The sequence below is a fragment of the Rattus rattus genome, chromosome 3 (genome assembly GCF_011064425.1).
Source record: "Rattus rattus isolate New Zealand chromosome 3, Rrattus_CSIRO_v1, whole genome shotgun sequence".
NCBI lineage: Eukaryota > Metazoa > Chordata > Mammalia > Rodentia > Muridae > Rattus > Rattus rattus.
The window spans coordinates 61,431,420-61,457,196 of record NC_046156.1 but is presented as its reverse complement, the minus strand read 5'-3'; the positions used below and the strand labels follow the sequence as shown (position 1 = coordinate 61,457,196).

Below are 25,777 nucleotides of genomic sequence, written 5' to 3'. Positions count from 1 at the left end.
CTATGAATCCCAGGAGTTTAAGGCAAGGAGATCTCTGAGTGCAAGGTCACCCGGGACAAAGCAAGTCCCAGATCCATGTGTGGTGGTACACACCTTTAATTTGGGACACACCTGCTGGAGACCTACATAAAGACTTTGGAAGAAGGAAGACTCTTTTTTTGCCTGCCTGCCTGCCTGCCTGCCTGCCTGCCTTGCGGGACTGTGCCACTGCTAGATCCTTGGCCTTCCATTCACAGCTGCTGGGGAGTTGGACTACAGACTGTAAGTCATCAACCAATTCTCTTTCTATATAGAGACTACCCATAAGTTCTGTGACTCTAGAGAACCCTGACTAAGACATCTACCAACTGATGCCTCTGGACAGTATCTAGTTTATTTCAATCAAAATTGCCATAACCACTTAAAGAACTAATTTCCTGGGACCTGACCTAAAATAAAGAGACCAACATATGACCTTGTTACTATAGCTACCAAGGTTAAGAAATACACACTGTACTTGGCCACTCATCCCACAAACACTTGATACCACTTCTGATTCACTAGCTCCAGAAAACTAGACTTACCGTTTGCTTAGCAGTCAGGTGTTTACACACTTCAACTGCCAGGATCCTAGGAAAATGGAAAAAAGTCACTCACAGAACCAAACTTTAATATCTATGACCATATGAAAAAATCATACTAATTTTAAAAATAACTCTTTAATCATATGCACATACAGGAGGAAGGGTAGCACCAGGCTGACTGGGTGAACTTGGTAGTCTCTTTGCCCCAGTATCAGCCTGGCACGGTTCTGAGATCACACACACGGTTGGGTAAGGTTGGGAAGCAGAGTGAGAAGAAGACACAAGGCTAGCAGTCGTCTCAGTCGGTGGACTCCAGCACAGATTCACTCAGGGCAAGGTCCCAGTAGTGCTCAGCCCCGTGCTTCTTGAAATGCTCACGCGCCATGTTCTCTGTAGGGCACTGTTTGAACTTCATCTCTCCAAAGCTCCGGTCTTTGGCTGTGCCCTAGGTAACAAGTGAAAGGTATATTTATTTACTTATTTGAAAAGAATAACTCCCTTTGAATTAGAAATCCTACCTCAGCATCCTAATGTACCACCAAACCCAGGAGAGACTAAAATTGTAATAAGCTTTCTAATTCATCTGCTATCCAGTGCTGGAAACTGAAGTTAGAGCCTTATTCATGTTAGGCAAGCACTCTAACACCTCAACTTAATTAAACAGGACATAATACTCTTTTAAAAAGCCTAGTATCATTTGTGTAGCAACATCCCTAGCTGAAATGTGATTCTATGATAAAGTAATTATAGGGGTTGGGGATTTAGCTCAGCGGTAGAGCGCTTGCCCTGAAGAGCACAAGGCCCTGGGTTCATCCCCAGCTCGAAAAAAGAAAAAAAAAAAAAAAAAAAAAGTAATTATAACCCCAAGTCTTAGATATTTGTGTAATTATATATAAGGGTTTCTAGTTTGTTTTTTTCTGTTACTGTTTTAAAGGGAACCACAGATGTAAACAGCTTTTTTCCTCCAAGTACTGGGGATCTAACCTGTGGTGTCAGGTATGTAAGAAAAACAACTCTAGGGGTTGGGGATTTAGCTCAGTGGTAGAGCGCTTGCCTAGCAAGCGCAAGGCCCTGGGTTTGGTCCCCAGCTCCAAAAAAAAACAAAACAAAGCAAAACAAAAAAAAACCACAACTCTACACTGAGTAACAGCATCAGCCTTTTTTTTTTTTTTTAAAGATTTTTATTTTACATATGTGAGTACACTGTTGCTGTCTTCAGACACACCAGAAGAGGACATTGGATCCCATTACAGATGGTTGTGAGCCGCCATGTGGTTGCTGGGAATTGAACTCAGGACCTCTGGAAGAGCAGTCGGAGGTCCTAACCACTGAGCCATCTCTCTAGCCCCCCAAGCCTCTTTTTTTTTTTAAGACTAAAAAATTATTTATGAGCTAGAGAGATGGCTCAGGAATTAAGAGCAACTACTGTTTTTTTACAGAGGACCAGGTTTGGTTCTAAGCACCCACATAGAGACTCACAACTATCTTTACCAGTTTTGAGGGATCTGATACCCTCCTTCTGGCTTCTATGAGCATTAAGGCATGTATGTGATATATACACACATATATGCAAAGCAAAGCACTCACATACAAAATAAATCCCTTTAAAAATGAAAACACATGTTCATGTGAGGGCAGGCATCTGTCAAGGCCGCGGTGTCAGATCCCCTAGAGCTGAGTTACAGGAGGTGAGCTCTTCCAAACTGAGTACAGGGAGTTGAATTTGGGCCTGCTCTAATTTATTCTCAAGGCCCATATTTTATAGATAAGACAATGAGATTTGGCGCCATCCTGCTCAGACTGAATGGCTGACTGACACACTGCCAGCGTCCTATTTTGCTGCAGAGCTGAGGATCAAACTCGGACTCTAACTGCATTAGATAAGCACTCGTCACTGGGCTCCCACCCACCCACCATCAAATTCTTCCATCTAATGCAGTTTTACTCCCCCAGAGGAAAGCAGCATAATTTACTTCCCTCCCTCTTCAGGCTAACTTCCAGGTGAGATGTGCACTCCCACTCCTATTAGCATTATCTCCAGACACTTCCCCAGTTGGTGTATTCTAAAGGCCAACTTCTAAACAGTGCTCTAAACATTCCAGCTAACTTTCCGCTGCAGCATTTTACAAAGACACTAACCTCCCACACTAGTACACATTTGTTAGTTTTCTTCACAGCTTCTTCATCAGATTCCTCATCATCTGGAAAAGACAAAAAAATCTCAGTATTTGTTTTGCTTTTTTGAGACAGGCTCTCACTACCTAGTTCAGGCTGGCCTCCAACTTAGCAGGATTTGCCTACCTCCACCTCCCAATTCTGGGTTACAGGCACATGCCACACTTACTTATTGAGATAGGCGTTACCCTGTACCTTGGGCCTCTTCTTCAATTTGAGACCATCCTCCTGACTCAGCCTACTGAGAGCTGGGATTACGAGCTTCAGCAATCATGTCCCAGTAAATATATCTCTTCTTTTTTTTTTTTTTTTAACCTGTGCCCCACACCCTGTCCCTCAGTGTCCAGGATCTTGAACATGGTAGACAAATGCTTCACTAGTAAATTTTAATGCTAGCCCCAAAGTTATCTTCCTTGTGGCTGAGCATGGTGGCCTATGCCTTTAATCCTAGCACTTGGCAGTCAAAGTAAGGTAGACCTCTGTTGTGTGTGAAGCCAGCTAGGTCTACATAGTTTCAGACCAGCCAGAGACCAGTTTGTCTCTAAACAAAACCCAAAGTATCCTTTCCTGACTAAAAGTGTTGGTGATCTGAAAATCTGTTTTTTATATATTCAATATTCCTTTTTTGGGGGGATGGGAGGTGGGAGGAAACAGGGTCTCTGTATGTAGTCCATATCTGCTTTAAATTGGCATGTATCCTCAGTTGGTTTCAAACCCATGATCTTCCTACTTTCATTTTCTGAGTGCTGGGGTTATGGGTGCACACTACTAGTCTAGAGTGATTAAAATAAATACCAACTTTTTTTTGAGACTCATGTGGCCTAAGCTGCTTTCAAACTGCTACATAACTCAAGATGACCTCCTTTGAGAGCCTCTTAAGGGGTACGATTACAGGTGTGAACTACCATGACATAGCTAACAAGAAACTTAACTGAAGAATAACATTGGGTAGATATTGTACACATGAATGCATAGTTTGCTGACTTTAAATATACTCTTGCAACCAGAACTTACAGCCAAGACAGAGAGGAAAGCCAGCTGGGAGAAAGTCCTGAAAGGATACAGGGAACAATGCTGTCTAAGTCAGCCTAGCTGGGCAGGGTGGCACACATCTTATCTCAGCCCTTACAAAGTACAGGCAGGTGGATCTTAGGAATTCAAGGCCAGCCAGTGCCATACAGTGAGACCCTGTCTCACACAAAACAAAACAAAATTAAGTAGTCTGTCTAAAATTCTTGAACACTAGACTATTCTAGGAAAGGTGGAAGAAAAGCAGACAGAACTATTATCCCACCTCCCACAGCTCTCCCATTTAATCCCTTCTAACCCCAATTCACCATCTCCCTTCGTGTTAGACGTCTGCTCATCCCACTTTATCCGATGTAGCATGAGACGCTTAAATTTCTTCTGGGCTTTGGGGCCTGAAAGAGAATTTTGAGTTGGAAAGATGACACCATGGAAAGAACCTCTGAGCCCGTCTCACACTCGGACGGCCCAGGACCAGAGTACAGATCCTACTGTAGACACAGCAGAGGCCGCACACCTGCTTCACACACCTCTCTCTGCCTTCTCCCCACCATGCCAACCACTTTAGGGCTCAGGCTGTCGAAGAAGAGCTTCCCTCAACCCTGTGCACACTCACCCCCTTCCACGACCACCACGTTGACATCCTTGTGCAGCACCACCACCCCCGTCAGGTACAGCTGCCCAGCATTGGCCTCGATCTTGAACTTCTTGGCTGGGTTGCTCAAATTTCGAACTCTGGAGGAGGGAAATTTTAGTTACGTCTTCAGTTTTACCATTAGTAGCTGCCTGAATGGAATGGCGAATCCAAGGATCTACAATCAGGACCTCTGGAGCACGGCTGTGTTTCTATTCTCTTGTAAATACAGTTCTAGCTTACTTTTTTTTTTTTTAAAGATTTATTCATTTATTATAGATAAGTACACTGTAGCTGTCTTCAGACACCAGAAGAGGGCATCAGATCCCATTACAGATGGTTGTGAGCCACCATGCGGTTGCTGGGATTTGAACTCAAGACCTCTGGAAGAGCAGTCAGTGCTCTTAACCTCTGAGCCAACTCTCCAGCCCCTCTATCTTACTTTTTAAAGACAGGGTCTCATTATGTAGTGTGGCTGGCCAGAAACTCACTGCATAGACCAAGCTAGCCTTGAACTCAAGAGATTCTGCCTCTGCCTCCCAAGTGCTGGCCACATAGTTCTCCATAGTAAGTAGTTAGAATATTCTCTATGAATGCAGGACAGGTACTTACTATCATCCAAAAGTATTTATAAGCACAATGTTCCAGCAGGTAGAAAAGGCTCTAAATTCTGTCCCCTCTAGAGTGTAGATGCCATATATTCATAAAACTTTCCAAACAGAGACATCAAAAGCTATAAATAGTAATTACCTATAGATAGAGTCCTAAGAGATCAGAGAACAGGGAGGGGACTCTTTCAGAAAGTGCTTCTCTATATTATTAGAACATATCTTGCCGTTTTCCAGTTTGGGATAGCCAAAAAGGTGCTATGTGGTCCAGGTTAGTTGCAAACTCAGAACTGTCCTGATCTTCCTATGTGCTGGAATTACAGGTATGCATCATCCCATCTGCTCCAAAAATTTTAATCTAAATAAACAGTAGTTTAATAATAATGTGCCACTTCTGATAAAGAACTAGTTAGTAGAAATAAGCATAGCTAAAAAGTAGAAAGCATAAATTTAACCTAGAAAAATAAAATAAAGACATTATATTAATACAAAAATAAAAATGTATTCCAGCATGTGGATAAAGACAGGGTAATAAAGAAAAAAATTAGTCCTTTCTAGAGAAGTTGAGGTATTCATCACAAAAGAATAATGTGGGAGGTATATTTTAAGGCTACAGTGATTGGGCCTCCCAAGTACTGGGAAGATATTGAGAATTTAGGTGCAAAGAGGGCATGATGATGGACCACACCTTTAATCCCAGAACCAGGGAGGCAGAGGCAGGTGGATCTTTGGGTTCGAGGCCAGCCCGGTCTACTTATGGATCGCCAGGCTATCTGGGACTAGGTAGAGAGACGCTGTCTCAAAAGAGAAACAGGGACGGCTGCCTATGTGACACCTACCTATACACAGATATGTGCACCCCCTGTGAAATGTCTTCTTTAAGCTTTTTAACTTTCTTGACCTTTCTCTGTTCTGCTGTAAGTTTTCGGGCAGCGTTGGCCTCTTCGTGCGCTCTGTCGTGACAGGAAGGACATCCACAAGTGAGAAAGGCATTGCCGATCAGAGGCAGGGCTAAGGGAAAGAGAGAGCAACAGAGGACTCTCCCCTCTTCCCATAGCAACCCCGGGAGGGTCTGGAAGGATAGCGCCGGGCTCTGCCCACCCCACCCCACCCCAATCGCACTCCACCCCACCCCACCGCACTCTACTTACTTCTGTCTCTTTGCCATCTGAGCTCTGACGTGGGCTTCTACCTTTGTAGGGTCTTGAACTGCTTCTGTTCCTAATACTCGCATTAAATTGGAGATCCTCACTACAACGGAAAGAAAGCAGCAATCAATCTCCTAATCTCTTATATTACTTCTTTAGCTAGGACCACCTACTAGCTATATATACTATCTAGGTATATCCTCCCAAATATATATATATATATATTCATGAGGACAATAGTTGTATTTGTAGAGTTTATTTATTTATTTTTAATGCTGATGAATGAGAAATGAGAAATAAATTGAACTCTTATAAAATCTGAGTTAACCAGGTGAGGATTTTCAATGTAGGAATTATTCTAAAAAGTGAATTTAAAGCAGAGATCTGAAATAAGCAGTGCTTAAGAGCAGTTAAAAAAAAAACCAACAAACCAACAACAAAATAATTAAAAACAAGTTCTAAATGACTTCTATAATGAATGTGTTCTAGAATGTATTGTTCTGCTATAAGAAAACAGCACAGGTAAAAAGAAATCCTGTAAATGATTAAAAAAAAAAAAGACATCAAAAACATTAAAGTGCCTTTAGAAGATAGATTGACAGACTGATGGACTGACTGACTGACGGACTGACTGACTCTGTGGTAGCAGGCCAGCAGCACATACCTTTGGGCTCCGGAGGAGGTGTCAGGCCTAGCCTGACTTTCTCCTGTAGCTCCTTCTGTGCCTCCCTCCTTGTTTGCCTCCGAAGTTTCTTCTGCTCCTTCTTTGTAAGATACACACCCAGGGTAACTGGTGTGTCATTGTCAACTGTCAAAAAGAAAAAAGAGTTACCAAAACATAAATCACAGGAGCTTAGATGAGTATCCCTCACTCAGAAAAGCCATCAACTAGAATCTGAGGGAAGAGGCTGAAGGATAAGGCTTGCTTTGTGGCCCAGACTGGCCTTGAACTCAGGTCCTATTGCTTCTACCTTAAAACTGCTGGAATTATAGGCATCCACAAACTGCATGACCCATTTTTATTTTTAAGGGGTGAGAGGGATGTGATTATTTTTTACTATAAAGTATTATCTCTCATCAATAGTGTTTAAGAAGCTGAACACTTTCAGCAGATACAGTGTGCAAACAGCAGCACTGGGTAAGAAGTCGAGGAAGTGTAAGAATGTAAGAATCTAGAATTCCACTCAGGCCCTACTTCCTGTACTTTGCTGCTTCCACGGAATACAATTTGAAATTCGCTAACCTATACAACAATAAATTTTGTGTTGGCAATGCAGCAATGCTAACTACTGTACAATTCATCTCAATTTCAGTACTAGGAAATAGGGAAAATCCTCTGGAAGGAGCTGGAAGGGGAGATGGCTCAACAGTTAAGAATACTTACTGCTCTTCCAGAGAACCTGAATTCAAGTCCAGTATTTACATAGGCAGTTTATAAATGTCTCTAAATTCTAGGACTTCCAAGAGCACCTAGATACATGCACATTACCCACTCCCCATGACACCTAAATAAAAATACATTCATTATTTTAAAAAGTGCACACTGCTCTTCCCGAGGACCTAACTTCGGTTTATAGTACCCACGCGGGGTGACTCACACTAACCACCTGTAGCTCTAGTTTCTGATCACTGAGGGCATCTGCGCATACACACACAGACACACACAGACACACAGACAGACACATACACACACACACGCACGCACACAGATCTTTTTTTTTTTTTAAAGATTTATTTTATTTATTATATATATATATGTACACTGTTGCTGTCTTCAGACACACCAGAAGAGGGCATCAGATCTCTTTACAGATGGTTGTGAGCCACCATGTGGTTGCTGGGAATTGAACTCATGACCTCTGGAAGAGCAGTCGGGACGCACACAGATCTTAATAAACCTTTACTAGCATCACACTCTAACTGAACCAATGGGCTTGATAGTAAAATAAAACTTTTTAAAAAATCCCCTATACTTTTAAAGCATATTTACTTGATAGTTTATAACAGTTAAATAGAATCTAATTAAGCCTAGTTCTATTTTTAATTTGTATTATGGGCCTAATCTAAAAAACCTAAAACCTGCGATTCTCCAAAATGATTTTGAACAGGATGTCATTATCCCAGGCTGGTCTGAAAGTCAGTAGGTGTTGAACTCAATATACGAGGATGACCTTGCACTTCTAATATTCCTGTCTCTACACTGATATTATTAAAGTGTATAAAAGTGCTGATATTAAAAGTGTATGGCACTGCACTTGGTTTATGTAGGGCTGGGAACCAACCTAGGGGTTAATGCATGCTAGACAAGCATTCTACTAACTGAGTTATATTCCCAGTGTCAGAAATCCAGGAAGCGTTTCAAATTTAACTTGTTTTGTATGTGTGGTGTGCAGACACGCATGTACACCTACATGTGTGTGCCTGTGTGTGTGTAGACCAGAGGCTAACTGGCGTCTTCCTTAATCGTTCTCCACTTTGCACACTGAGGCAAGAGGCTTGCTCTAGGGCTGTCTCTCTCTCACACCTGTGTAGCAAGTGCTTTACCCAATGAGTCACCCCTATCTCTTGAAATTAAAACTTTTCGACTATTATATTTTCAAATTCCCACGTGAGATCTCAAATGCTATGAAAATGTCTCAAAGACTGAAACAACAGCATCTGAAACACTTTTGTCCCAAGCATTTCAGACAAAGGATGTCTGACCTTTATTTCAAGGTCTCAATATATTTTTCTGAACTTCTTGGAACTATGGCCAAGTGAAATTGTCACTATGGCATTATCTCAGTTCATCCTGAGGGAAGGTACATCCCTTAGGATCTACATCCCTCTCTTTTGTTTGTTGGAAACAGGTTTTATGCACCCCAGGTTGGCTTCAAACGTAGAACTGCTTCATCTCTATCAGCTTCCTGATGCTAGGATTCCAAGAGCACGCATCATTATGCCCTGCCAGTAGCATATCAGCTGTTCTTTGGGGGAAACTCTAAGTTCTAAGTGACTTCCTGAAGGCACACAAATGGAGAACAGACCCACAACTACAAACTCTGCTGCTGTCTTAAAGTATGTACAGTGGTCAGGTAAGCAACAATCGCCCTCCTCCTTTTGAGATAGAGCCTATCTGTATCTATCCCATGCTTACATTGAATCATAATTCCCCACAGTGCTGGGGTTACAGACATGGAGTAACACAACCGCTTAAACCACCTATCTCATTTGACCAAACTAACAGACTTTATTATTTAAAAAAAGAAAGAAGGAAAAAAAAGACTGAATAAAGTCAAAGACCCACAAATGGGGGCCAGCAACATGGTATTCACATACACAAAGGGTGGTCATTGCTAGAAGAATTTTACTGAGAAATTCCAAGTGATTTGGGGAAGTGAGTGAATTAGCACACATCTTCCATTTATCAGTGTCTCAGGCTAGAGACCCTTGGGTTTCTGACAGACTCTTCACTCCACAGATCCTTACCCGACCCAGGCACAGGAACAAATAAACAGGCTTATATTTCATAACAAATAGCCTAGGTAATGAAGTGGCACCTCCACTGGTTACCCCAAGAGTTAGCTAGATTTTGTTATTTTAATGCTAACAATGCTAAAGGAAGCCAGGAGAGGAAAACAAAATAGATTGGATGGGGGGGAGGTTAATCAGGAGGCAGAGGCAGGAGGGCCTCTAAAAGTTCCAGGTAAGCATCGTCTACATAGTAAGACCCTTTCTCAAAACAAACATATAATGTATCAAAATAAATAAAAATTAAAAGCAAAAAACAAAATGGCAATAGATTGACAGTTTTTGGTGGTGGTAGAATTAGCATTTGACATTATTACAAGTTCAACTTGTAATATCCACGAACAAATGACCTCAGTGTTGCCCCAGTAGCCACTGACCAGCTCAATCATTTAACTTAATTAAAATTTAAATACAAGGCGCTGGAACGATGTCAGGAGAGCACTGGCTACTCTTCCAGAGGACTGAGGTTCAGTTCCCAGCACCCACATGGCAGCTCACAACCATCTGCAGCTCCAGTTCCAGGGGATCCGACACCCTCACACAGACATACATGCAGGCAAAACACCAATGCAACTAAAAAATAAATCATTTCAAAAATCACACGTGGCTCTAGGTTGGAGAGCACAGGCCAAGAGCGCATGTATGCATGCACTGTGTGGTCAATGCTGCACTCTAGACCTTAAGTTGGACAATCTGCACATTCATTACCTGGAGGGTTAAGCTGGGCTGGATGTTCAACAAGATTTGTGATTCCAAAATAATCTTCTCTCTTGGGATTTTCCTCTGTACTAAAATTGGAGGAAGAAAAGAAAACAAGATATGTGGGTAGAGATGATATCAAGAATAGCTTAGAAAACAAACAAAAAGAATAGCCTAGAAACACACTGAAAAAATATCCATTCTTTACATGTTTTCCTACATTTATTATACTTAGGTTACACATAATTTTCAAAACAAGAAAATGGGGTCTCAATGGCAGATCACAGGTGTCAAGCTCCAGTTCATACAGACACACATACAAACCTCCAATGTACATCACGCAGAAATAAAGAGTCGCACATCTTTACACTAGCCATTCCCAATCTTAATGTCAACTCTGATATCCCTGATAGGCCGCCTATTTTCTCTTTTTGATTCATTTTTATGTGCACTGGTGCTTTGCCTGCATGTGTGTCTGTGTACAGGCACCAGATCCCACCTCACAGATCCCTGGAGCTAGAGTTAAAAACAATTGTGAGCTGCCATGTGGGTGCAGGGAATTGAGCCTGGATCCCCTGGAAGAACAGTCAGTGCTCCTCACCACTGAGCCATCTTTCCAGCCCCAAATGTATTTTCTGATTAGTAACAATGAGTTACTAGAAAAGCAGGCAGACAAATAAATGGTTTGAAAAGAAAAAAAAAATGTTATGACACAGGCTTCTAAAGCCATTATCAGAATGAAGGAACAGATGTGAAGTTCTCCAATAAAGTCTTTGTCATGTGTATATTGTGCATGTGTGCATTACACTCAAGTGGAGGACTTGCTCAATCATTCTCCACCTTATAGACTGGCTCGCCAGTAAGCTGGAGGGATCCTCCTATCCCTGTCCTCCCAATGCTGGGATTATAGGCCCACACCATTATACAATGCCTAGCATACTCATGCTCACTCACATGCATGTATGCACACACGAGTTGTTTTGTGTTCCATACGCATTTATGTATGTGTACCATGTGTGTGCCTGGTATGTACAAAGGTCAGAAGAGGGAGTTGGATCCCTTGGAACTAGAATTACAGGTGGTTGTAATCCATGTGGATGCTGGATTACTTTAATTAAGTGCTCTTAATTTCCGAGCTCCCATACCTGGCTTTTTACTACTGAATTAATATCTTAGACTGAGCAGCAAGTAGTAGTTTGCCAACTGAGCAAACTCAGTGACAGTGTGCTAATAAAGTTCATCATCATTATTGGACCAATAAATTAAGAACCTTTGTCCTAGAGGGGGGTGTAAACTCTGTAGTAAAGCACTTACTTAATTTGCATAAGCTTTGAGTATTACTAGTATTACCGATACTTCAAAGAGATGCCAGGAGTGGTGGTACACACCTTTAATGCTAGCACCCAGGAGACAGAGGCAGGTGGATGTCTTTGAGTTTAAGGACACTCTACTGTACACAGTAAGTTCCAAGCTAGCCATGGCTACATATTGAGACTCTATCAAATCTCTCCCTGGAAAACAAAAACATAAAAAAACCTACGAAAAGAAAAAGAATGAAAAGAAATCAGTTACTAAATAAAGCAAGAGGACTAGAAAGATGGCTCGATGGCTAAGAACACTTCTACTAGACTGGGCAGTGGTATTGAACACCTTTTGTCCCACCACTCAGAAGGTAGAAGCCAGGGCTGGAGAGATGGCTCAGTGGTTAAGAGCACTGACTGCTCGTCCAAAGGTCATGAGTTCAATTCCCAGCAACCACATAGTGGCTCACAACCATCTGTGATGAGATCTGGTGCCCTCTTCTGGCCTGCAGTCACATATGCAGGCAGAATGCTGTAATAAATAAATAAATCTTTAAAAAAAAAAAAAAAAAAAAAGAAGGTAGAAGCCAGCCTGTGACAAAGTGATAGCCAGGGCTACCCAGAAAAACCCTGTCTCAAAACAGCAAAACCAACAAAAAAACCCAACTAACCGAAACCCACTTCTGCTTTTCCAGAGGCCCAGGGTTCAGTTCCTAGCACCCACACAATGACTTGTCAATGGGTACAACTCCAGGTCCTGGGCATCTGGCAGTCTTTTCTGCCCTCCTCACCTCCTCAGGCACTAGGGAAACATGTGGCACACATTCATACACTTGCAGGCTATTCAGGCAAAACATTCATACATATACAATAAAAATAAATTAAAAAGAAAGCTGACTGTAGGGCTAGAGACATGGCTCAGGGGTGAAGAGCACTGACTGCTCTTCCAGAGGTCCTGAGTTCAACCCTCAGCAACCACATGGTGGCTCACAACCATCTGTAATGGGATCCAATGCCCTCTTCTGAAGATGTCTGTGTACTCATACATAAAATAAATAAATCTTTAAAAAAAAGCAAGCAAGCAAGCAAGCTGACTACAACAAAATGGGAACTGGAAAAAAGTGAATGGTTGGCAAAATCCTATGTGGAACACACTGGAGGTAACAAGAGAGACACCCCTCCCCCCAAACCTGTCTCAACAATGTAGAAGGAAAAACTGATAAAAAACTATACATGGGCACACCTGTACATCTGCATGCCTGTACACACACATACACACCACTAAATTTAAAGGGTGGGGAAAAAAAAAAGCAGTGATAAATTTTCCTTTTTTGCAGCTCTGGTATCAAACCCAAGTACCTTCTACAGACGAGGCACATGTTTAACCACTGAACTAAAAATGGATCTTTATAAGCAGGTAAATACACAGAATACATAGTAAGAAAAAACCATAAAACTCTAAAATATGCCAAGATAAAATAGACCCTGGGTTCATCCCCTAGCCCTACAAAAATTAAAAAGGAAATATATGTTTTTCAGACTCATTTCACATTACTGGTCTCTGATTTTGGTACACTAACCCCAAAAGCTAAACATAAGTCAAGTCGGTTTGAAAATCTGTTTGTGTAGTTATTTACTCCTCTGCATTTAAAGTGTTATCTGATGTGTATTAGCACCTTTCTCTTGGTAACTTAACAAACTCACAGGTCAAAGCCATTGGGAATGATGTAGGAGTCCCACCACTCAATTTCAGGGATGTCGCCTTCCTTTAGCTCTTTTTTAGGAGCAATGAGGGCAAGTCTAGTCGACGTATGAATGCCTGTTTTTCTAGCAGCCTGTGAAATCTCTGCTTGCAGCTTTTCCAACTGAGCCTAAGAGCAAGACCAAACAAGGTAGGGAGGTAAGTTAGAGCAAAGGAACGTCGTAGAGACACAAATTTGACAACAAATTTAACCCTTATTAAATTCTCACACCTAATGTAATGAGTTCACAATGTCTCAAGGGTTTGAAAGAGAAGCTGCCTCACTTTACTCAGTTTACTTACTCCCCCAACTCTTGTCTCTTTCACTCATACTGAGTGTTTGCAGTAGACATACATTGGTGGGAGTCCACAGAAACCTCACTCTGAGAAGACAAAAGGGTCAATCTAACTAACTACAGTCAATCCAACGCTCCCAAGCACATAGATTTCCTGTAGTCAATTTTAAAATCAGGCTATCGTTCATCAAAAGAAGTCAAGAAATTGCTTTGAGCTGTTCTCCTCAACTGTCAGTCAATGGGAAAATATCTACATAAGCAGAAAGCAGTCAGGAAGAGAAATCTAGTAAACAACAAACATTCTAAGAATATTAGACCACTTAAACCAACTACTCATTGTTTTAAATTGTTTCTATTTCCCAAATATATGGACCTAAAAATGTCTTTGTGTCAGCTTTTTTTTTTTTTTTTTTTTTTTTTTTTTTGAGCTGGGGACCGAACCCAGGGCCTTAAACTTCCTAGGTAAGCGCTTTACCACTGAGCTAAATCCCCAGCCCTTTGTGTCAGCTTCTTAACTTCTAAATTACCTTTGTCCGCAATCGTTGAGCAATCTTCTCAAATTTGCCCTTGTCATGGAATTTAAAAGTGCGTCTTTGACGCTGGGAAGGGGCAATTGAGACTCGGGGGTCAAAAAAGGTATTAGATTCCATGTCTTCTGATGGCTTTTCTTTTAGTTGCTGTTTGAATTGTTCCCTCTTCACAGCTCGAATGTTTGCCTTCAGGGTGGGCATGCGGTGTGTGAGCTCCACCTCCTTGCCTGTGGCATCCACAGTGCGGCCTTGCTCATCCAGGATCAGTGGGGTGGGCTTCGTCTGATCTTTTAACTCGACTTTCCTGAAAAAAACAAAACATCCCCCAAAGAAATAAATCCTACATGGAACAACGAAGCAAGGAAAACCCAACAGAAAACAAAAGGAATCAGACTTATCAAAGACAATTGTAAATTAACCTTAGGGAAGGCAATCTCATCAGTGCTTAGGCTTGGTAAAATCTCCATTTAAAAAAAAAAAAATCAGAGGGCTGGAGAGTTGGCTCAGTGGTTAAGAGCACTGACTGCTCTTCCAGAGGTCCTGAGTTCAATTCCCAGCAACTACATGGTGACCCACAACCATCTGTAATGGGATCCAATGCCTTCTGGTGTGTCTGCAGACAGTAACAGTGTACTTACTCATATACAATAAATCTTAAAAAAAAAAAAATCAGAGTAGGGGGACTGAAGAGATGGCTCAGTTGAGAAAAGGACCTGGGTTTGATTTTCAGCCCCCAGTTGGGCCTTATGGTTGCCTGTAACTTGAGTTCTAGGGAATTCTAGGCCTCTTTCTGACCTCTGAAGATACCATCTACCCAGGAGCTACACAGATATCTATGCAGGCAAAATATTCATATGCATAAAATAAATCTTGAAACAAAACAGCAAAAAATGTAAATTAGTTCTGTTTTTTAGCTAAGAGTTAATATAAAACATCAAGCCATGATGAGTATATATCTCAGTATTTGAGAATTTGTACAGCACATTCAAGTTCATGGGCTCCCACAAAAAATACATCAAACCAAGTATTTGGAAACAGGGTATAATCAAATGAAATTAATTCTAAAATCATATTGAGAAAAAATTTGTTTTTTCCCCCTAGCTATCCTGGAATATAGCCCAGACTGGCCTCAAACTCTGACTTTCCTGCCTCTGCCTCCTAAATACTGAAATTAAAGACATGTGCTCTTGCCACCACCTGGTCATTATCTAATCTTGTTTTTTTCCCAAATTCTTCTCCTTTTTCAAAATTTATTTTCAGGTCCTCCAGAACCAGACTTAGAGATAGCCAACCCGTGAGTACGGAGAACCAAACCTTGGTCCTCTGGAATAGCAGCAAGTACTCTGAACTACTAGCCACCTTTCCACCCCACCCTCACCTGCCCTTTTTTGTTCTTATTTCACCTGCATTGGTGTTTTGTCTGCATGTAAGTCTGTGTAAGTGCATTGGGTCCTACAGAACGGGAGTCACAAACAATTGTGAGCCACCATGTGGACACTAGGAATTGAACCTGAATCCTTTGGAAGAAGAACCAATGGTTTAACCATTGAGCCATCTTCTAGGTTATTCCCCTCCACCCCCATCCCTTTTGTGGTGGTTCAAGGGACTGAGAGCCCAAGGCCTCCTGCATACTAGCCAGACGTTCTACTACTGGGATGCATGGGAAACAACTCTATCATTTGCACCCAAGTTCTTAGTCTTGGGATGCCAGACCAATCACAAAGGAGACAGGGTCTTGCTACGAAGTTCTGGCTGGCCTAGGACTTGTTATGTAGACTAGTCTAAATTCGTATTTACCTCACTATTCTTGCTTCTCCCTCCTGAGTCAGATGCAGACATACAGAGTCTCAACCAATATTGTTTAATGGCTGAAGCTCTTAAGTAATAAGTCCAGAAATCTGATTCTATTCTTACCTCCATTATTAAGTGAAAACATTATTTTAGTTCTACCAGTTATAAGCAGACAACAAAAGCCAAAAATAAATGCAACTGAATTTAGATCATATATTAAAAATATAAAACTGTAAGAAATTATTTAATGTTCTTTGAGAAAATAAGTCAGTAACAGGCCGGAGAGGTGGCTTAGCGGTTAAGAGCACTGACTGCTCTTCCAAAGGACCTGAGTTCAATTCCCAGCAACCACATGATGGCTCACAACCATCCATAAAGGGATCCGATGCCCTCTTCTGGTGTGTCTGAAGACAGTTACAGTGTGCTCACATACATAAAATAAATAAATCTTAGAAAAAAAGACAGTAACATGTAAGTAAATTACCTTTAATTAACTACTCCAAAAATGTTAGAAGTGACAAGGGACTATGTGAAGGATACTCACGGTGGAGCTATGCCCATGGCATGGAGATTAGCTAGGCCCACCATGTTGGCATTGCCAATAAGCCCTGGCTTCAAAGCCAGCTGGGCCTGGATTCGGGCTTGTAGTTCAGCGGCTTTCCTTGCCTTCTCAATGGCATCATTCATAAAGGTAGCGGCCTGGGAGGGCTGAATAGTGTTGCCAATTGGAAGTCGCTCTGGTTGGGAAGAAGAAGGTGTCTTTGGCTATAAGACAGAGATTAAAAGAAATCCAAGAGTTTGAAACAGGCATAACACAGATACACACATAGACACCGTGGCAGATTATGGCAGATAGCTGGAGCACTTGCTGGACCCTCGAGTGGACGAATGACAACAGACTGTGTGCTAACCCGTCTTTCAGTACCTGAGGTGCAGGGGGGCTGATGAAGCTCAGCTGCTTTTTCCTTTCCTCGATTTGTCGAGTTGCTGCCTCCATCATCTGTTTGATCTGCTCTCCAGAGGGAAAAGGTGGAAAAGATTAATTTCCCCCATACATGATCCTAAATGAAAAGGCATTCAGTTCCAGAGACCCAAAATTTTGTGAATGTCTCCACAATAAATATATTATCTATACCACAGACAAGAAGATATACACTTAAGCACTAGAATTTTCTGATCGTTCCCCACCCCCAGTTAGGATTGGTATATTAGGTAGCATACACTTCAGTGACTGAGACTCAGACAGTATGAGGCTAGAACTGCGCCACACTTTCTGCCTGTATGTCTTTGGATAAGGCATTAATACCTTAACTTCTCACAAATCTAAAAGGGGGAAAGCAGTGCATGCATGCTTCCTAACAAGCTACTACGTTAAAGCAGGCAGGGAGACTGTAGAAATGGTTCAGAGCTAAAGGACCAACCACTCTTGTACAGGCCCTGAGTTCAGGTCCTAGCATCCACGAGGTGGCTCACAACCATCTCTAACCAGTCCTAGGGTATCTGACACGTAACTCCCACAGGTTCCTGTGTGCACATAAACATTCACAGTATGTTTAAAAATCATGGTTATGAGCCACGCATGACAGCACACGCCTTTAATCTCAGCACTTGGAAAGCAAGAGCAGACAGATCTCTGCGTCTGAGGCAGCCTGATCTATACATAGTGAATCGCAGGCCAGCCAGGGCTAAATAGCAAGACCTTGTCTTTAAAAATGTTAATAATCACATTATTGGACCCTGAATTCCTACTGTAGGTGTGCATGGGCAATGGTGCAGGCCCTTTAGAGATGTCTCCATGAACCCTGGTTATGTCCTAACAAAAACAGAAAGCAGCTCTGAAGTCAAGCTAAGTGCTGTCATTTCATTTTCTTTTTCCGATGATGATGTATCATACCAGGTGCTCAATAAATCCAATTTCAATAATTCTTAGCTGGGTTACTTCTGATCAAACCAAAGACTGCTAAAATATAAAGGAAAAAATAAAACTCCCCCAAATAGTTAACACAAACTCAAATCACGATCACTGTAGGACTGAACCCATGTGCTTCAACTCACAAAAATCCCTTTGCTTCTTTTAACTGACCTGGAGCTTCGTTAGCATGCCAGGGCTTTCTGACGGAGGTCCAGGGATCACCTCTGGCTCCTCTTCTACCTCCTCAAAACGGGGTATTCGCCGCTTCTTTACCCCTGATGATTCCTTTGAGATCTCAGAGTCATCACCAAACACCTCCTAAAGGAACCCAAAATGAAAGAATTGTATCCCTCCCTAGGGGAAAAAGGAAGAACCATCCCAACCCCTACCAGCATCCTGTGGTTTCCCCAGGGGAATATGACAATCTTTCAAAAACTACTTGCAAGAAGCAGGGTCTTCTAGATATTCCACCAAGTGGACCATTCACCCAACTTCATCATTCTCCTTCCTGATTCAAGCAAATTTCATTCCCATGTTCTGATAAATGTTCCCATGTCAAGATCTTTACCAGTGCTACTGCCTATGTTTGTAATGCTCTTCCTCCTTTCCCACAAATCCTGTCTAAAACTCACCTCCTCCAGGAAGTTCTCCTCATTATCTATCTCATCCCACTCTGATCCAACTGTTCTTTCACACCGTCTCAGCACTCCGAGCTCGGCTCATGTTAGATCACATTATACTCTGACACTGTTTGCCAAGTGTTAGGTATTACTTTCTCCCAAGTAAAAGCTAAGTTCTTCCAGAAAAGAGATTTGTTCTTTTTTAGTATTCCCCAATAACATTTTCTTCTTATCATACAATGGGAACTCAAATATGTTGACTAATTTGCAAAATGAATTTAATAGGACCAAGAGTGGCCAACTGGAAGGGACAATGGGAAAAAGCAAATGTACACACCGGTGGTAGGCTTTGGGTGACATCCCCTCTTCACTAGGAGGGCTCGTGTTTTGCAAGGACATATCCTCAGCCAGGGGCGAGCGCTTCCTGGAACTCCTACAGTTCAAGAAAAAGGACTCTCCCATAATATATTGTGTGGAGTGGGGACTTGAATGGACCAAAAATGGGACCCATATCCCATGCTATCTAGATCTCTCCCTCAAGAAACCATTGTACTATCCCACCCAATGTAGTAAATTCATTCACAGCATGAGCTTGTCATTTACTGCAGCAGTACTGCTGTAACATAATCTTCCCTGAGTTCATCTGTATGGTAGGTGGTCTAATCATCTCCTCAAGTTCAACACAAGTCTGAAATTCCATAATCAATTGTAAATGTAGACAAAACTGCCACTCACATTTTGTAACGTGTGTCTGATTTATTGCAACTCCGCACTCCTAAACAGCAGACTGATTTAAGTCAAGGACTAAGTCTCCTTTCTCTGATCACCCTATAATGTTCAAAAAACAAAAGGGATAGGAGTTTCTATTTTCTTGGTCATATGGCATGGGTATAGACCCAAGCGGACACTGCTTATTTTTCTGTGTGTACCTCAGGAAAAGCAAGTGATGTGCAAGGTATCAAAGGCTAGGGCTGGGCATGATGGTGGAGCATGCTCAGAATCTTGGCACTCAGGAGGCTGGGCCACAAGAACCTGAGCTTGAGGACAGTCTGGGCTGGGTAGCAAAATCCAAGACAAGGGCTGGAGAGATGATTTAGAGGTTAAGAGTGAGCACTGTCGGGGTTGGGGATTTAGCTCAGTGGTAGAGCGCTTGCCTGGCAAGCGCAAGGCCCTGGGTTCGGTCCCCAGCTCCGAAAAAAAAGAAAAAAGAAAAAGAAAAAAAAAAAAGAGTGAGCACTGTCTTGTCAAGAGTTTGTTCCCAGCAACTATGTAGTGGCTCACAGGTACTTGCAACTCAAACCCAAGGGGATCTGACACCCTCTTCTGATCTGTAGGGGCACTTGTGTGGATACATAGAAATAAAAATTTAAAAATGAGTCTTTAAGAAAGATCCATAAGCAAAAGAAAACTTGCTAAAGACAGACAACCTGATCATGGTGGTACACACATGTAATCCTAGAACTCGGGCACATCACAGTTCTAGAACGGCCTGAGCTAGCTATATAGTATGACCCGATCTCAGAACAAAGCAACCAAACATCTAAGAGAGCTGACGGGAAGGCAGATAGAGAAACTGGCTATGTTAGGGAACTGAGATAAGAGAGACCAGTCACTTGACACTGCTCATGTTAAAAGGTCATGACTACATAGCAACCACAGAATATGCCCTTTAGAAAAGGTGGTATTTCTACTCCCTAACTCTTTCACTTGGCCCACGTATGGAGCCAGTGACCCTCAGCAGGGTACAGAGCGATGTGGACTGTATGGTAGTTGTTTTTAGGCAGAGTATCTGTAAGCATTAAATAGAAATCTCTATTAATGAGGAAGAATGAGGTCTATAGTCAGGAAGCAGCAGAGACATTCTGATGCATGTCTAGGCTTCAAGCAGTCCAAGACTCTTGGACAGATCATTTTATAGGTAGTAGTAAAGAGGGAATGGTGAAAATAAAACCACATGTGGGGAAAAAAAAAAAAAAAAAGACGAAGCTATCAATTGCTTCTTTGAACTACTTCAACTGGACTTCGCTCATAATCCAAAGACCATGAAAGTGACAACCCTACCCTCTACTTTAATATCTGAGGACCTTTCTACAACACTGGTGTTCTGTTTTGTTGTTGTTTTTAACCTCTATTACTTGTTGCAGTACTGGACGGAGCCCAGGGCCTCATGCATGCGGGGCAAGCACTCTATTAACGAGCTATCCCCAGCCCCAACACTAGGTGTTCTAATAGTAGATGCCAAGGGTGAGCCAGGTAAGCTCAGCACGTTTCTTATGGTTCCAAACACTCCTGAGCTCACTAGATAACAAACCATAACCTACCTTTAACTCTCGTTTCCTGCTTCTGTCACTGCTAGACTTGGAGTGTCTTGAGCTCCGGCCTTCCTCCACAGCTTCAAACAACTTATCCACAAATCGGAGAGTGGAGTCATCAAGAAAAGGTTTCAGGTGATCTGACAGGAAAAAAAGAGACCATAGATTAAAAAGTAAAGTATATAGCCCAATACCAGACATGTAGTAAACCACAGACTAAAAGAAGAGGGAAAAAGTTCTTACTTTTTATTTTTTGGGGGGAATGCAGGAGGGGAGAGTGACAGGGTTTCTCTGTGTGGCTCTGGCTGTCGTAGAACTCACTCTGTAGACCAGGCTGGCCTCAAAGTCAGAGATCTGCCTGCCTCTGTCTCCTGAATGCTGGAATTAAAGGTGTGTGCCACCACTGCCCAGCAGGAAAGTTTTAAGAATTTCTTTGTAGAGGACTAGAGAGGACATACTGCTGCCAGTACCCAGAATCCACAATGAATACCTTACAACTGTCTGTGACTCTAGCTCCAGGGGAATCTGACCTCTCTGAAGGATCTTCTCCCATGCACACATACCATACACAGACACACAGATGCATAATTTAAAACTAAAAACTGTAGGGGCTCAAGAGACGGCCTATCAGTTAAGAGCACTGGCTGCTTTTCCAAGAGGACCTAGGTTTGATTCCCAATACTCACATAAAGGCTCACAACTATCTTTTGTAACTCCAGTTTCAGGGGATCTGACTCCTTCTAGCTTGTAGAGCATATACATAAATGTAAACAAAACACTCAAACACATAAATAAATAAAATAAAAACAAAAATAGCCAGGCATAATAATATACACTTTTTTAATCCTAGATTCAGGAAACCGAAGCCAATTAAGGCTAAATAATGAAACTCTGTCTTCACAATAACTAAAGAAACAATTTCCTTTGCAGAATTCCCAGTTTCTGATCTACTTAATGACCTTGCTGTATGAAGTAAAAGGTCTTTTATTTTATTTATTTATTTTTTTTAAGCAAAAAGTAGTATGGCTACTTTTGATGCTGAAATTGAACAGCAAAATTTAAAATGAAGGCTGGGAATGTAGCTCTGTGGAAAAATACTTAGTTAGGCAGGTACAGGGGTAAGGGTGCAATCCCTAGCACCTTAAAACCAGTTTAAGATAAAATATCACTTTATACTACAAATTATGGAAGACTACCAATAACAAAATCTACGTACGTATTTTGAGCTGCCAATCAGAATCAGCCTTTGATTGCAGTATATTTCCTAAGCAAATTTGACTTGGGTGACTTGGTACGATGATCAAAGACTGTAATTCACAATGCACCACGAATAATAAAAAGAGAGAAAGGTTGGTTATCTAAGCTCTTCCCATTATAACAGAAGAGAAAATAAGGAGCGAGGAATGGCTCAGCTGGTAGAGTGCTTGCCTAGGTGCCAGTTTCCTCAATCTTCAATACTGCATAAATCAGGTGTGGTGCAGGCCTGTGATCCCAGAATTCAGAACATAGGACAGCAGTTCTCAACCTTCCTGATGACTCCACCCTTTAATAGTTCCTCATGTCATGGTGACCCCAGCCATAAAATTATTTTGATGTTATTTCATAACTGTAATTTTGCTACCAATATGAATCATAATGTAAAAACCTGATATACATGACATCTGATATTCAACCCCTGTGGAGTCACAGCCCACAGGTGGAGAGCTGCTGATGTAGAGGAAGTAGACTCCTAAGTCTCAGGGCATCCTCGGCTAGTGAGCTGGAAGCCAGGCCAGGATCCATGAGACTCTGTCTTTTAATAAAAAAGGGGGAGGAGGGAGTGGTGCGTGCTTTTAATCCCAGCACTCAGGAAGCAGAGGCAGGTGGATATCTGAGTTTCAGGCCACTCAGAAGCAGAGGCAGGTGGATATCTGAGTTTCAGGCCAGACATCGCTACAGAGGAAACCTTGTCTCAAAAAAAAAAAAAAAAAAAAAAAAAAAAACAACAACAAAAAAAAACAAAACAAAAAACAACAACAAAAGGAGAAGGGGCTAGCCCCACCTTTCCTTTGATGCTCCAATAGGAACAACCTGGGGCAGTTTCAAATTAGTGTTTGGAATCAATATACTTGTTAAGTCAGAAGAGTCAGAGAGGTACACACCAGCCGCCTTCTTTTTGTCCATGCCCTTCCCCACACAGTTCAATGCCGCTGTGACCACCGTGGGCTCTGAGAAGCCCAGCACTCTCTTCACTGTCTTCTCTATCCATGGTTTCAGCTCATCCAGTTCCCGCTTAGACAGTGCCATTTTGGAGGAAACAGAGACTAAGAGCTCAAATCGGACAAAGTACTACACCTAAAAGAAACCAAGCAAGAGTCAGAGAAAAGGAAAACAAAGCAATCAAGATAACAGTATAATAAGGGCGCTTTCCCCACTCCTATTTTCAACCCCTAGACACGTCTCTCCATTTGATATGGAGAATACTTTCCCTAAAACCAAGCTTCAAAACAGGAGGAAGGGGTTCCATTAGCTTTTCTGAGTTTTGAGATAGGGTCTTACAATGTAGCTCATACAGAACTCAACACTTGGCAATTCTCCTCCACTTACCCAGTGAGGAATTCCAGGAGCATACCACCATGCCCCACTCATTTGATATTTTGATTCTAACTCAGCATCAGTCATCAACACTATCTGAAGAATAAACAAACTAGGAATAACCTAATTTGAGGAATGGGTTCTAACTTCTGACTCTGTCATACAAAGGATAGGCAAACAGAACATCTGAAGAGTCAATCTAGAAGTCAACCTTACTATTACTTCTACTCTGGAAGGCATTCTCTAACCCGGCTTTGACCTAAAACATCTTTAATGGATACAAATAAGAGGTTTTATTCAAGTCAGTCCTCCTGTTAAATCTCATAATCTTTAAGAATGCTGTCATTTCTCTGTAGATTTATTCATGGTTGTAAGCATTCTATATACCAAAATGATTCTTTATTACTTAATGCAAATTGGTGTAAAATTTCAACACTATTCATGCTTACATTTGGGTTCTCTTAAATCTCAAACGTCTTCACCAGCATAAAGTTAACTTTATTTCTGATTTTCTTCCCAATGGCTGTATGTCAGTCAATTGACCTTAACTTCCCAGCTGACCTCCTTTTTGCACTGCCCTGTATCGTAGTGCAATCTGGGAAATGACTCTTTCAAGGTGTTTAAAGACATCTAAAAGATGCCACCTCAAATGACCATACAAGCCTGTGATCCCAGCACAAGGGGAATCAGGAGTTCAAGTCCAGCCTTGGCTACGGAGTTCAGCGTCAACTGTTGGCTACATGAGACCTTGTCATAAAACAAAAAGATGCAGTCTAATTAGCTCCTACATCTTGACAGACTTATCTCTCAGAAGATCTATCAATGCACAGTATTTAATACACCTGAATGAAGCTGGAAGGCTGTTCATCAGTGACAAGTCTTATGAATAATCCTGGGATTGCTTTTTGGGCCATCATGAGATAGCAGTATACTGCCTATCAAAAAGAAAGCAAACACAGGCACGAAAGGTGGAGAAGAAAGCCCACTGAAGAGAGGATATAGTAAGCACTACCATTTATAAGCCCTTAGGTAAGCAAGTTAATCACTAGAGCCTCAGGATACTCATCTTAGAAAGTGGGAACATCTGACATAACACTCCATTCAGTAAATACTTAAGTTCCTATTACTTGTTAAGCAGAATACTTACTGCATGTAAAGACACATACAGCAGTGAACAAAACAGCCAAGAATCCTCGTGTTAATGAAACTTACGACCCACTACAATTGAGTAATAGACTGGAAAGTTTAAGCAATTTTCAAAATCCAAAGTAATAGGTGAAACACTACAAGACTGGATGTGAGCCCAGGCAATATACTGACAAATAGATGTCTTCAAATTCGACCCGAATGTGCAAAAGAAGCAGTCAATGGATAAGAAAGTTTCAATCACTACAGTTGTCACCAACCAAATAACTATAATAGCGAGGAGGCGTCAGTGTCGGTGTGGGCCTGGGGGGTAGAGGGGAACGGGAGGAAGGTAGAACGCTGTCTTCTGAATGAGCAGAAAGCAGACTCTCATCTTCTGAAGGAATTCCTTACTTTTCTAAGCTACAAGCCCCTGAGTCCCCCATGCTCCCTCTTTACTATCTTTCCAACTGGCCCCCGCTTCAACCGAGTCCGACCTAACTCCTCACCTCAGAGCAGGTCTGCCCACCCTGCTCCTTCCCGCCCCCGCCCTTTTCCTTCAGCAAGCCCATTCTGATTCCGTCCCCCAGCAGAACCCGGGGTTCCTCTCAGCCTGCTTCCCGCCGAACACTCCCGCCCTGTCCAGCCGCTCGGACCGAAGGCTATCCTCTCGGGCGCAGGGCCACTACTCACCTCACAAACTTCAGCCCCTGAGACGGAGCCCGAACGTTACACCGGAACCGGAAACCTTCCGGTTGCCCTATGGCCCGCCGTCGCTACCGCCAGAGCCACCGCCACGCTGCGGTCCTTATAACACGTGACTTGAGAAGGCGGGGCCTGAGCCGCGCAGCCGCGGCATCAAGGTGCCGGCGGCGGGGCGCACGCGCGGCGGGATCCTAAAGCTTAAGTCCGCTCGCCGGCTTGCCGCGGAGCAAAGCCAACGTTAGTCCAGTCCTGGTTGCCGGGAGCAGAAGTCGTTTGGCAGCACATTCCCTTGGGCCAAGAATTAGTGCGCTAACTTATTGCTAGAACTAAAAGCAAGGACATCCACTTTCGTACTCAAAGTGTCCTTTATAGTAAAAACAAAAAAAAAAAAAATTAGGGGTTGGGAATTTGACTCAGTGGAGGGGTTGGGGATTTGGCTCAGTGGAGGGGTTGGGGATTTGGCTCAGTGGTAGAGCAGCCCCGGAAAAAAAGAAAAAAAAAAAAATT

At 42.2% G+C, this 25,777-nt stretch overlaps 1 protein-coding gene across 6 annotated transcripts; it reads right to left on the bottom strand.

Annotated features, from left to right (window-relative positions):
* Positions 1-678: 678 nt before the first annotated feature.
* Positions 679-25,377, bottom strand: Prpf3 (pre-mRNA processing factor 3). Of its 6 annotated transcripts, none has more exons than XM_032897715.1 (16): positions 25,259-25,377; positions 23,008-23,200; positions 20,876-21,006; positions 18,106-18,252; positions 16,948-17,031; positions 16,567-16,787; positions 14,229-14,535; positions 13,369-13,535; positions 10,373-10,452; positions 6,819-6,962; positions 6,158-6,257; positions 5,846-5,959; positions 4,381-4,499; positions 4,076-4,159; positions 2,703-2,764; positions 679-1,008 (listed from the first exon to the last, which is right to left on the bottom strand). In XM_032897715.1, exons 2-16 carry the CDS (start codon positions 23,150-23,152, stop codon positions 862-864), a joined length of 2,052 nt encoding a protein of 683 aa, XP_032753606.1. In that variant the 5' UTR covers positions 23,153-23,200; positions 25,259-25,377; the 3' UTR covers positions 679-861. The 6 variants fall into 6 exon arrangements, 5 of the variants coding, with proteins under 5 accessions (XP_032753606.1, XP_032753607.1, XP_032753609.1 ...); XM_032897716.1 differs by lacking the exon at positions 25,259-25,377 and adding an exon at positions 23,453-25,232; XM_032897718.1 differs by lacking the exon at positions 25,259-25,377 and adding an exon at positions 18,892-18,987 and having other exon boundaries at positions 23,008-23,188.
* Between the last annotated feature and the right edge of the window lie 400 nt (positions 25,378-25,777).